Source organism: Eupeodes corollae, chromosome 1 (assembly GCF_945859685.1).
Source record: "Eupeodes corollae chromosome 1, idEupCoro1.1, whole genome shotgun sequence".
Classification (NCBI taxonomy): domain Eukaryota; kingdom Metazoa; phylum Arthropoda; class Insecta; order Diptera; family Syrphidae; genus Eupeodes; species Eupeodes corollae.
The window spans coordinates 93773641-93787578 of NC_079147.1; the positions used below are offsets into that span (position 1 = coordinate 93773641).

The 13938-nt window shown below is 35.0% G+C and overlaps 2 protein-coding genes across 2 annotated transcripts in view; one reads left to right on the top strand and one right to left on the bottom strand.

The window, feature by feature from the left end:
• LOC129938696 (homeotic protein Sex combs reduced) overlaps window positions 1-13938 on the bottom strand; it is a 107986-nt gene that overhangs the window by 11835 nt on the left and 82213 nt on the right. The gene's annotated exons all lie outside the window — the stretch shown is intronic.
• On the top strand, window positions 3448-3798 carry LOC129938697 (NHP2-like protein 1 homolog). The gene has a single exon (XM_056046392.1). The coding sequence runs from the start codon at window positions 3448-3450 to the stop codon at window positions 3796-3798; it is 351 nt and encodes a 116-aa protein (XP_055902367.1).

The following is a 13938-nucleotide window of genomic DNA, read 5'->3' on the forward strand; positions in this document are numbered from 1 at the left end:
TCATGATCACGTTCGCATCAATTCTATATGCCTAACCTCTCTGCAACATTTTGTATGAGTCTAAAGTGTATAGTGTACCTATACGAATGGCTTGGCCATGGATGACGGCCCAGCCTCTTGCTCTTACTATATTTCTGATGTTGTTTTTCCTTTTTTGAAAATTTTTATTTTCTGAACAAGATTCTATAAGAAGAAGAAAAAACATCGTTCAACTCGTAGCCGTTCGAATGGATAAAATAATAAAAATTAAAATTTCAATGTAAATGCAACATTGACACTCTTGCAATGAATAACTATTTGTTAGAATGAAAAATATATAAGATGCAAATATCTAAAAACAAAAATAAAAAAATAAATAACAAGATGCAAGAAGCTATGGCAACTTTAACAGCGAGTGTCTATTGTTTTTGCGAATACATAATTAATTAATTTTAAAATGAAGACGTGGAGACTTGCCTCATTTACACCGTATAAACTGCGACATTCCATCTGCCTGCCATAAACATTTATACAAGATACAAGTTGTAGAAGAAGCTATACCATACATTTCTTTTATAAATTCATATGGAAAAATCGTGTTTTATTAAAGATTATCACCACGGATCATTAATTTATTTCTGCGAAATATTAATACTTTGCATCCCAAGCAACAATACTTGGGTTAAATGCGTGAGGCATGAGATTTAACTCAGAACAAACAGCGATGGTATATGAAGAAATATTATAAAACAATGAGCGGTTTATTAAAACTGAAACTGAAAAAATATTAATCTAAGACAAACATGAAAAATGCAAATCAATCAATAGTATGATCAATATAATTTAATGTTTGAAGATTATTTCATGCAAATGTTGACCGTGACTGCGCCTCAGATGGTTCATCTGCTAAATAAAATATTTGTATATTCTTTCTTACAGAAAGCATGCAGAATCAATGAAACCTGATTATTGTTTACCCGATACTGAAAAAGGAGACCCTTAAAACTGCACCAACTATATAGTAGTCAGTCAGTTAACTTAACATCGCTTACAAAGTCTTTTCTTGCATTCTATGTGAACGTCTAAAGCTGAACGTCAACAACCTGATAGGTCCTTATCAGTGTGTTTTAAGACCAGGAAAGACTACAGTTGATCAAATATTCACATTACGGCAGATAATGGAAATAACCCAAGAACATCAAATCCACACCCAATATCTTTTTATCGATTTCAAGGCCGCAAATGAAAACGCCTACGCCTACAAACTTGTCCATTTGTGCAGGGTGACCATGGAGAATTTGAGCTGCTTCATAAAGTTTGGAAACATTTCGGTGCCAAAAAAGGCTTTCACGTGTTGCGCTGTCATTCTATTTTTTAACATCGTACTTGAAAGAATAGTGCAGAGCTCCCACATCAACACTAGAGGCACCATCTTTCAAAAAGTCTGTCCAATTACTGGGATTCATCGATGACATTGACATAATGCAAAGAAATCAGCGTAATGTCAATTGGGGAAAGGCGGCAAAAATGAGTTTAGCTTTTAATGAGGGCAAAATAAAGTACATCAAGAAAGAACGTACAACACTTACACGTCTCAGTCAAAACGTCACCATCCACAGGAGTAACTTTAAGAAAGCTAAGGACTTTGTCTACATAGGCTCCGTTACGAACACGCAAAACAACACCAGCATTGAGATTAAACTAAGAATTGCTCTTGCCCACCGCTGTTTCTTTGGGATAAGAAAGCAAGGGAAAAGAAATGCCCTATTTCGAGCGACCAAAGTGTCGAAACGAAACGAAAGCCAACAATCCCGTCCTCCCGACTTAGACGAAGTAAGATTGCCACATCTAAGCTCTAATAAAGCCACTGAAGTGGATGGCTTGAATGACAAACTCTTTAAAGCAACTGGAGATAAGTTGGTAAGAAGCATGCACCAACTTATCTGTAAGATATGGTCGCAAGAAAGCATGCCCGATGAATAGAACCTCAGTATTATTTACCCGATCCTGAAAAAAGGAGACCCTCTAAACTGCACCAACTATAGGGGAATCAGTCTTCTTAACATCGCCTATAAAATCTACTCTGCCGTAATACCTGATAGGTCCTTATCAGTGTGGTCCAGACCAGGAAAGTCCATAGTCGATAAAATATTCACATTAAGGCAGATCCTTGAAAAAAACGCAAGAACACCAAATCGAAACCCACCATCTTTTCATCGATTTCAAGGCCGCATATGACAGCATCTACAGGGACGAGCTGTATGGAGCCATGTCTACTTTTGGCATCCCTGCCAAACTCGTCCGTTTGTCTAATATGACCTTGGAGAATTCAAGCTGCTCCATAAAGGTTGGAAAAACTTAACACTACATTTCGATGTCAAAAAAGGTTTTACACAAGGTGATGCGCGGTGAATAGTGCGGAGCTCACACGTCAACACTAGAGGCACTATATCTTTTTAAATTCTGTCCTGTTACTAGCACATGCTGATGACATTGAAATAATCAGAAGAACTCAGCGTCAATGGGGCTTTTGTGAGTATTGAGGTAGAGGTGGGAAAAATGGGTTTAACGGTTAATGAGGGCAAAACAAAGTACATGCTGTCGTCAAGAAAGGACCTACAACACCGAAGCCTTAGTCAAAACGTCACGGACTTCGTCTACCTAGGCTCCGCTATAAACGCAGAAAACAACACTAGCGCTGAGATTAAACGAAGAATAACTTTTGCTAACCGCTGTGTCTTTGGGATATAAAGGTAATTGAATGGCAAAGCCCTATCTCGAGCGACCAAAGTGTCGCTATATAAGACCCTTATCATCCCCGTCCTGCTATACGGTTCAGAAGCTTGAACTATGACAAAAGCCGATGGGTCGTTTTAAGAGAAAAGTTCTTCGTGTGATCTACCGTTTCGTATGCAAAGAAGTTAAGTGGAGAAGAAGATGGAAAGTAAAGACCTATCCAGAAGGATAAAAGTCCAACGACTTTAAAAGCTGGGTCACGTCGAGCGCATGGATGCCAATGCTTCGGGCCGTAGGGTCCTTAAATCCACGCCCACAGGACAGCGCAGTAGAGGAAGACCGAGGATCAGGTGGCACTCACAAGTAAAAAATGGGCTTACCCAATTTGGATTGCGCAACTATCGACATCTAGATAGGGACCGAGCTAGATATAGAATTTTGTGGGGTGAGGCCCCGGGTCACACAGGACTGTAGTGCCACCTTAAGTAAGCAGTAATACTCTTTCTAACATTTTAGCCAGTATCTCAATAATAAATGCTTTAATGTTGGCTTCCAGTGCGTCCATTGAAGCAAGATTTTGCTATAGAAACCTCAACACAGTCCCATGCTCTTTATAAAGGCGTTAAGTCGCAACATCATTATTTTATTTTACTGCCCTCAGTGAAGCACCTAGCCGAGAGGTTGCATTAAAAGTTTGCATTTAATTAAACAAAAAACTATCCAACAAAAATCATGAACGAAGAAGTTAATCCAAAGGCATTCCCACTTGCTGACGCACAATTGACCAGCAAGATTATGAATCTTTTGCAGCAGGCTCTTAACTGCAATCAATTACGTAAAGATGCCAATAACACTACCAAAATTCTTAATCGTGGATTAGCTGATATTATTGTTATGGCTGCTGATGCGAAGCCCATTGAAATTATATTGCATTTGCCATTCGTTCGCTCAAAGCAAGCTCTTGTTAGGGCATGTGGTGTTTCGAAGCCAATTTTCTCGTATTCGGTGGCAACAAACGAAGGGTCTCAACTGAAGTCGCAAATTACTTCGATTCAACAAGAAATCGAAAGGCTTTTACTTTAAGTATTTCTAAGAGAAGAATGCAAACATTTTCAAACCTATTTTCAGTTCATAAAAAACGAACAGAATTTTTATTTTTTTTTAAATAAATGGAATAAAAAAAAAAGAAAAACATCTATAGGAACAATAGACCAACCTAAATGTTAATTGAACTGATTACCGAAATCGCCTATTAATTGGTCTATTGTTTCGCGTACTGTGTGCCCATTGTGCCATATGGCACCATCTTGTTAAAACCACATGGCATGTAAGCCAAGCTCTTCTATTTTGCGTACAAACATTTGTTAAACGTTGCGATTCATTTATCCATTCAACCAGAAATGAGCTTCGATAAAAAAGTGGATATGTTCGGCTAACTTTTAAGGGGCCCATTCACCAACAATTTTGCGTTGTCGTAAAACGTTCGACAACTATAAGACGATTCAGGGTAAAATTTCAGACCGAACAAAAAATCATCGATAAAGACACAAAAAATGAAACTTAAGTGAGTTGTCAAATAAAGTGTTGCTAAAAAGAAACTAGCAATTAAATAACCCATTATAACAACCCTGCATTGTAAGAAGGCTTTGATATTGAACTATACCATGTGTGGTATTCTACTCTTCACAAAACACGGTTCTTAAAGCGATGTTATCAATAATGTTAGTTTAAAGTATTTAACTTTATTTGGAGTAAAGATCTTCTTTTAGTAAATAGAATTTAAATTTATTAAGATAACAAAATTAAGTCAGTATTTTCAACTTCGACTGTGACCCACAAAATTGTTTTGGTTCGCGATACAATGCAAAAAAAAAAACAACAAAAAATATATCGGTCGGTAGTGCCTTCCGCGAAAAAGAACATTTGTCAATTTTCCCATCATTGTTTATAATGGCAGGTCGGGTCTTTCAAATATAAGTATATGGGTCCTTAAAGCTTTCCTATTGTCTATTTTGGTGCTCTAGAAAATGATTTTTTTCACTTTTTTGTTTCTTCGTTGTGAAAAATGAGCAGTTTCTTTCTGGCATTTTCCATCATTATTATAGTCTTAAAAGTTTCTATACCACTTCTTCTTCTACAACTTGGGTTGATTTTCATTTAACATCAACCGAAGACGCGAGTTGACGACAAAAAGAACATTATATACCCTCGTCGACGTTGGCCTCTACATAAAATAAAGATTGGTTTAACTAAATTACATTTCGACACGTCAAAAATATTTTCCTTTCTCCTTCTTTATATCCTCCTCCTATGTAAGGTTTGTGCAAATGTACACTTTGGGGTTCGCCTTCCTTGCTTCTAGTACCTTATTTTTCTATTGTTGTATTATATAAACTTTATGTATGGGGCGTTATACAGTTAACTATGGTCTGTTAAGTGAACATCCAGACATCACAGAAAGTCAGTGGGATTGTTATCAGAGTTAAGGATCATTTTTGATGATGGCAAAGGAAGAGTATGCTTGTGGGTTTGAGTTTCTACGATGTCTATGCTTTGAAATGAAAAGTTAATTCTTAACTTTTAAACCCTTTTTTTTTGGGTGATGGAAATATCGAAAGGAAGTTTTTGGGTTTTATTTTAATTTAAGTTGATGGATTAGTATTTGATGGAAAGTCACTTTCAATAGACAGAAGATCAATATTTATTGAAAATGGGTTAACGGTTAACTGACCTTCATAACAAAAGTTAAAGTTAAGTGAAATTTGTGCAAATGTAAGTTTTAGGCTAATATTCCGGATTTCGATCGAAAGTGAATTGAAATCACTTTTCAATTTCACGTGAAATGAAATTGCATGTTCTTCAATTCGACCGATTTCCAAAACTTCGAACTGTCAGATCTGAAGGATCATCCATTTTTGAAGATGGATGCAATATTTTTGCCAATTTTAAATGACAAAAAGGAAGCAGAATTCAAGAAAAAAAATAAGAAGACGAAATTTGCGAAACAAATTAAATATATTAGATTTATTAGACAATGTAAGTGTGTGAAAATTATGTGGAATTTTTCTGATAAATAAAGTAATTTAAGATTAATCAAAGACGCTTTTTTTATATGTTCTAAGGGACAAGACCTTTTATACTACATTAATCGATTCCTTCAATTCAAAAACTTCCTGCAACCCTCCGATTCCTAGCAGAAGGAAGCTATCAAAGATCAATTCACAGAAATAAAAAATGTGATTTAAATGCGTTGAAAAAATGGAACACACTGAATTACAGAACATCCATTTGCATGTTCGAAAATACAATTCACAATAAGGAATTGTGGTCACTCAAGTTCACTTTCGCAAAGTGTATTCACAATACATGAAATGCAGAACATATGGACATAAGAATTGTTTTAAAAACGAATTTCCGTAGACTGAAAAATTGTGTTACAAGTTTGTGATTTAAAGTAAATATGTAATATATTTTGAAGGTCTTCATCCGGTATATAGTTAAGTTGATAGAGTGAATATTGTGGGTCCGTAATTTTGTTTTGGCTGTTTTTTATGTTTTCTACTCAGCTTTTACCTTAGACCTCTCAGCTTAATGACTTTAATACCATGGACTAAGTTTTGGTTCGTTCAATAATATTGACTTCCAAAGTTACAGTATCTGTCATTCAGTTTTCTAATTATATACGAAATCACACAGAGGTCTTGCGTTCCTCCTATTGCTAGGAATCGAAAAATGCTCTAAGTGTATGTTATTCTTATCATAAACAGTGCTTTCTCAAATTAGCCGTTAGGAGCTGTAGGTCCCTTTAATCAATGACATGACTCGCAAACTGGAATGGTGGCTCTAGTTTCTAAACGGACTATCGCGCCACCAAACTTATTAGACACTATTATTTGTTCTGTTAAGAAAGTTTATCTCGTGATTCTTTTATTTGAACAGAAAAATAACTAGGGGGAGCAACAGTCCGTTGAGATCTAGGGCCTAGTGACTTACAACTCTCAACCATTCCTGTGTGCGAGTAAAGTTGTTAGGGATGGAAAGGACCTACAGCTTTAAGCCGAATTCGAACGGCTAGTTTGAAAAAGCGATTTTTATTTGTCAATTCTTTGTTAGAGGCAGTACCCGTTACAAATACTTTACACGGCACAAGCAGGGATCAACCTCGATACATCTGTCACGGCAGTTCTACGCACTAACCATCAACGCCACGAGTACGGCATTTTCCATTTGTTCATCCATTTTATGATCAGTTAATTGAACCTTTATATATGAAAAATACATATACAAAGATTGAACCTTCTGAGAATTCTGGCTATTGTGATTGGATTTATGCGGTTGGATTTAAGTGTGAGTTCTTTGGAAATACAGTTGTTACAGGAATTGAAGCCGAACGAACAACCACATGCCGAATTTTCGGTAAAAAAGGCTCTTGAAAAGCTGCCCCTCAGTGACAAAGTAAATTTCTGGTTGAATAGATACGTGAACAAGCAAAACCGGCGGCTTTGAATAGAAGCCACCAATGCATCCAAAAAAATCACTTTTTGGTACTAGCGGGTTCATTGGGCAGTATTTCTGCAAAGATTATGAGAATCGCAACGTCTCTAGATTATTTTTTGTGGGGCTTTAAATAGGTTCATACCTACAAGCCCGCTTCTATTGGCTCACTGGAAGCCATTATTTCATATTCCTGAGATACTTCCTGAAATGTTAGAAGAGTATGCAAAAATTTGATACTTGAGGTGCAGCTGCGGCCAATATTTGCATGAAATATTTTAATATTATTAGGTTGACCGTACTATCGATTCAAAAAAGATTTTATGAATTTTTTTTAATTGTATTCGTTTTTTTTCTAATTTCCTGCACTGATCGCTAAAAAAATCAATCGTTAGTAATTTTCAAGCAACTGTTTAAACTTATCAGAGATTATAGTTATGTTAAAGCAAATACTTCCGTATCCAATCCTTTTCAAATATTCCTAAAATAACATCAAATAAACTTTATTCCATCACACATCGTCCTTATATAACAAATGACATCAAAAAACACAAACTCTCCTACCATAAATGGTTTGGTATATATGCCCAGAGAACACCATAGCATCATTGCCACCAGCCATATTGGGGTTGCATTAAAAGAAGGACGATAGTCCATCACAATCAACTGGCACATTCATCATTCATCTGGATGCAAACATAGGAACATTAAAAGAAACTAAACCGACCACCTTGAACAAACATTCCTTCCTGTTTTACTTCTGTTCTGTTGGAATACCATTCAGAATTCTTGGACAGGTTCACTTATACCTTAACTGTCTCAAAACAAACTTAGAAATCCATTCTACCAGAGAATCAACCAGCAGAACCTTGGAGCATCCGGTTGAGGAAACTATATAAGAAAGTGTGATGTAATTTTCGTCTATCTGTCCGATTTAATATTTTTGTCAGTTGAGTTTAAGTTTGGTTCTTTTTGTCCAAACCAAAAAGAAAAACTGTCAAATTGAGTGAAAAACAATTTTTGAAAAGAAACTTGTCTGTTTCAAGAGCGAAACTAATTTTTCTTATTTTCCATTAAGCTGCCAGGACTATAATAAAAATATCTCCACCACAATCTATCTATGGTTCAGTTATGGTAAAGTTCAACCGACGACGACGACGAATGCTTAACATGACCTTGCCTCAGAATCAGAAAAATAAAGAAATCGAATTCCTGTTCAGCTGAATCTTTAAAGTCGCTTTGGGCCGCGGTACAAAAATGAAAAATACAAAAAACAAAAAGAATAATAAAATAATTTAACACTGTCTAGGGTAGCTATCACTTTATGTTACTTTTCGGACCGCACTGCTTGAGAATGCACAAAGGAGGTTGTTGTTGTTGTTGATGATGGTGATGGTGCTTCTGCTGCTGCAACAACGCCGCCGCCAAGCGTCATGTTGCCAATTCATCTCGGCTTTCACCGATGCCATAAGAATTAATAACTCTCTGCTTTTCTATCGAAAGCGAGTGCCCCATCAGGCGACAAGAGGAGGAACACCTCACAAACAGTCAGTCCCCTTTGGCGAGCACAATATGACAATTTTTGTTGTTCTGCGCCCGCCGTGCTGCTTCTCGACCGCCACCACCATCACCAGTACCAGCATCACCGCCTTCGTTGCTTACGTTCAATAGGCCAAAGAATATTCGATGTTGTGTAGCCCGTCAGTGAGCGAAATAGACAAGTTACACGCTCGGAAATTTCTTCAAGCTAAATCGCCCCCCTAACTACCCCCCTACTCGTATTCAATGGATATCCCCCTAAAGAAAAGGGGGGACGGACTCACTCTGTCAAAATCATCGAAAGATCAAGTGATGATTATGTGCACACCACCATGTGACACTTGGGTCGGTGCAGTCACAATGAGACGCTGCTGGCGCGGAGGTGTCGGGTGGAAGAAGATCAAGAAGGGTCTGTGAAGAAAGAAAGAGTATCGTTCGTTCTATACGCCCGGCCAGAGCACGAGGAGTATTTCGTACATACAAATAAGAGGGAACATTCTTTTTCTTTGACATCTCGTTCTGATGGGAATATAGTATAAAGTATATCGTGAGACGGACGCAACGACAACATCGTCGTTGTAGTCATAGTCGACGTGAACGTCGACATCGAGTGAGATCCGAGATCCCGCTGAACAAAACCACCTGACGTTTTATGTCACTTGGGTTTGAACTGTGTGTTTGACAGCGTCAATGTCCATTTAAAGCATTTTACAACTTTGTCCTCATTTTCGATGTTGCTGCATTTCGTCTTGTTGCTTCATCATCAGAATCAGCATCAGCATCATCAACATCATCTCTCATCTGGGGGTTTTTCTTCTTCTTCTTTTTGAGTATGGGTTATGTTCTATAGGGTTGGTCGTTGGTTGATGGTTGATTGTTGAGGTTGTGTGAAGTGAATAAGTGATGATATCTCTTGTACAATATCTCTCACGAGATCTCAAAAAACATGCATTTTGAATGTCAAACTTTTGTTGTCTTTTGTTCGAATTTTGACGAGACGAAAGACGAAAAGACTCGGGGTTAATATGCAAAAATCCTGTGTCGCCTGATGATGTTATGGGCATTTTATGTGAGTATAAGAGGAAAACAAGAACATAAGGATTTATAAACTTGCAACGCCAACAAATTTGAATATGGGTATAAGCGATGTTTTTCTTTGTATTTTGTTGTTGTTTGACTTATAACGGACAATGGTTGAGCCAAAGAATAGAGACTTTTTTTTACATATTTCGAAAATGGGGTTTTTGCTTATACCTGAGGTTTGTTGAGAGCTGGGCGCATGTGGCGTGCTGTATGACATTGACATGCAATTCGCAATTCAAATTTTCGCTGAAATGTACATAATTTTGTTTTTGGTATGTTTCATTGATGACAAGAGCCAGCGAGGTATTTTGAACAGATCACTATACCAGCGCCTAACATACTCGTACCCGAATTTACATACTTATTGAAGTCTATGTCATTGCTGTAAACATATCCTGTCGATCGGTGAGAGATTCCATACATTATAATATGCTGGATGAAAACTGCGATGTGATGCTGATGTTGGGGACAGGTTAAGTTGGTCATATGGGAGTTGTGCAAAAAGGGACACATTCAGATGAGGCATACTTATGCAGGATTAGCATATCCGTCCGATGTAGAGATTTTCGATGCAAATATTTATTTTGAATGAAAGATTTTGTTGTTTCGATGGATGGAAATGGAATGTTACACATCATGATGGACCAGAGGTTTTGATCAACTTGCATAAAAATTGGTGTAGGTCATGGAAATGAAGTATATAGGAATGATATGTGTCCATAAATGTGGATATTAACATTAAAGATAACATTATACTTGAAGTAATGAATTTATAGAACATTTTTTGATGCACATGATTTTGGCATTTTAAAGTTTCGGTCGTGGATGAGCTCTCTTTGAAGGGCAGAGGACTGGTTTCTGTAGTTTACGTGCATATTGATAATAAAAATTGTATTTTTAACTTCCCATAGGAATTTATTGTAATGGGTCCGATTTGTCAAATTGAAAATTTTGACATTTCTCGACGTTTCAAGGTCCCTAGAGTCGAAATAAAAGATGAAGGTGAGTGCGTGTGTACGTACGTTCGTACGTCCGTACGTTCGTGACGTTTTTTTCGTTGTCCATAGCTCAAGAACCAGAAGAGATATCGATTTCAAATAAATTTTGTTATACAGATAATAAGGCAGAAAGATGCAGAAAGGGCTAACCCTAAATATCTTCCGAACCAAACACGCTAGAGACTTGAATTAAATTCTATATAATATATTGCAACGTAATATCAAAGAAGTATACTTTTTAAAAAAATCATTTTAACGATTTTTTTTATAAATCAAAAAACTGAAAAAATAAATTTGTCACCTTCAAAATTTTATGACTAAAATATGATTTCATCTCCAAAACAATTTTGTGTAACGGAGAATAATGTTTTTGACATCTGATAAAATGTTGAAAAAAATCGAATTGATTGTTTTTTTACAAAAAATAAAAACCTAAAAAAAATTAATAAAAATTGGTAAAAATTGATTTTCGACTAAAATATCTTTTCAAAAATTTGAAATATTGGCTTCAAACTTATTTTAATTCACAGAAAATATTGTTTTCGATATTCAGTATTTTTTATATAAAAATCCAACGCTCCGTTGGAACGCAAATTTGGTAAAAATTGATACGAGTACATGTAGACAATCTTTTAAGCAAGACAAATCGACAGACGGGATGGGAAGTTATCAGTGTGGGTCGCGTCCCAGCCTCTTTTTGTATCAAGGATTCTGTTCAAATGCTTCGACTTTTTGACAAAACAGATATTACATAAAATGTATGAAGAGCTTTTAAGTTCGTAGTATTTATCTAAAGGTTTTAAATGGTTAGTGTCAAGTGAACTGGTAGAAAAACTGTTTTTTTCTTGTATGGTTAAAGTTCCGTATGATACTGTTGGGTTATAATACTGTGTGTATTAAACTTTAATAGGTGAGATAAATAATTCAAATTCAATATTTTGTTTTTTTTATTCTCTTTGTAGGTACTTCAGTTGAAAACTATTTCTTATAAGTTTTTTTTTTGTTAGTTTTTGTGTTTTGTTAAAATTGTTCTTAGTTATCTAAAAACTACGAACAATATTTAAAATCTTTATTTGTTATCGATATTTTAAGTCGAAACCCAATTTCTACCAATTTTAGTAGTAATTCTTGAAACTTTTTATTTAGTATGTTAACAAATCCAGATTGGATTTTTCTAAGGAAATTTTGAATTTAATCATTTTGAATTAAATATCATTTATTCTCGAGATATCGAAAATGAAACATCAATTTGTACCAGTTTTGCGTACTATTTTCGTGGAAAAAACTAACAGTCGGATTTTTATTAAAATGTTACCGAATGTCGAAAACAATATTTGCTATAAGATGAAATTAGTTTCAAGACAATATCTTAACTTTTTGAAAAGGTATTTGAGTGGAAAATCAAGTGTTACCAACTTTTAATCAATGGCGGATCCAGAGGGCGGTCGTAGGGGTCATGACTCCCCCCGGGAGATAATTTGTTTGCTTTTTCCCTTCAATCCAAAATAAATCGTATTGCGTTAGTGGATATGACCCCCATTATATTTTGAATAACATATTATTTTTTGTATATGAAAAGAACATTTGTATTTTACTTTCTTAATCTTTGTTTCCTGCCATTCCTGACAAAATTACACGCACACAGGAATGGTTGAGAGTTGTAAGTCACTAGGCCCTGGTTCACAGCGGATTGTTGCGCCACCCAATTTATTTTATTTATTTAAACTTTGTTGATAAAAGTACTACTTTCAACTGAGGATTGGACCAAGAACATAATATGAATCGGAAATCCAGCTTTTTCCAAAAACGCAGTAAAAATTCATCAACTTTTGACCAATTGACGATCCAGGGGGGGGGTCAAAGAGCCATAAAGTTAAGTTGTATAAGTAAAGATTGCATCTATAGGTTTATTAGTTTTTTAACATCATTTACCAAAAAGTGGTTTGCTGTCAAAGATAACTAAATTTTTTGTTTTGACTCAATTGAGAATTTGATTAAACTTTAGTTTCTAAGAAAAAGAGCAAATTTTCAGGTTCTTAAGAAGAAACCTTGAATAAGAGATCATCAATTTTATATTAAGTTGCCTTTATTTTTTTTAAACTAGCCTTCAATTTTATTATTACATTTTTTTTGACACACATAAATAGTGAACATTGAAGTGATTTTTACTTGCGACATTTAGGGACTATATGGCAAGTCTTGCATTAGTAAACAATTTCGAACTAGAGCTTTTAATCAAATTACAAACTGTTGAGAAGTCCAACAAACGGGTACTATATGATTCCGTCTGTCTGTCTTTTCTGGTTCCTACTGCCCAAATAATTGTAATCATTGAAATTAACGTTTTCAGCCGATTAGCGTAAGGCATTTTATTTATTTTATTAATATGAAAAATAACAACATATGTACAAATTTTTTGGTTTGATTTTTCTAAAACTTTCTCTAAATTTTTGTTCTTAATTAAGCTTCTTTTTACAAGAAAAACATATTTTGGTATTGCTCCAGAACGGTACCTCTTAAAAACTTTTATTTTGTTTTAAGTTTTCTCAAGAACTAATAGACCGAGTTCAATAATCTTCTCTTTCTGTCCAAGCTCTTTTTGATGATCAAATGATCAAATTGATGATGATTTTTATGATCAAAAATGTAGTTTTTTTTACAAAAAATATCTCTGATATTTCTCTGAAATGGGACAACATTTATTGACAGACAGAATTTAAATATAAAATGTACATATATTTGAGAGCTCTTCATTAAGTGCTTACCAAAAATATATAAAATAAAATAAAGTTTTTGACAAATAAAATGGTATTTAAATTTTTGAGAAAAACTTATTTCGTAGGTACATTTACAAATCTTAAAATATAGGAAATATTTATAAACAGACTTCTTGGAAGAAAGTGCATTTTATTCATTTCAAAATTGGTTTTCTGTTTTATACAAAAGCTCTAAAAAAATTAAAAAAAATCTACTTTTGAAGTGAATTTGCTTTGGATGCTCTAGAACTAATATTTAAACACGAATTTCAATAATATAAATGCCCTAAAACAGCTAAAGTGACACTTTTGTTAAACTAATGGATAATTGAAAAACATAATAAACGGGTCAT

Coding starts and splice junctions, on each gene's coding strand:
- LOC129938697 (XM_056046392.1), top strand. CDS start 3,448: ATGAACGAAGAAGTTAATCCAAAGGCATTCCCACTTGCTGACGCACAA.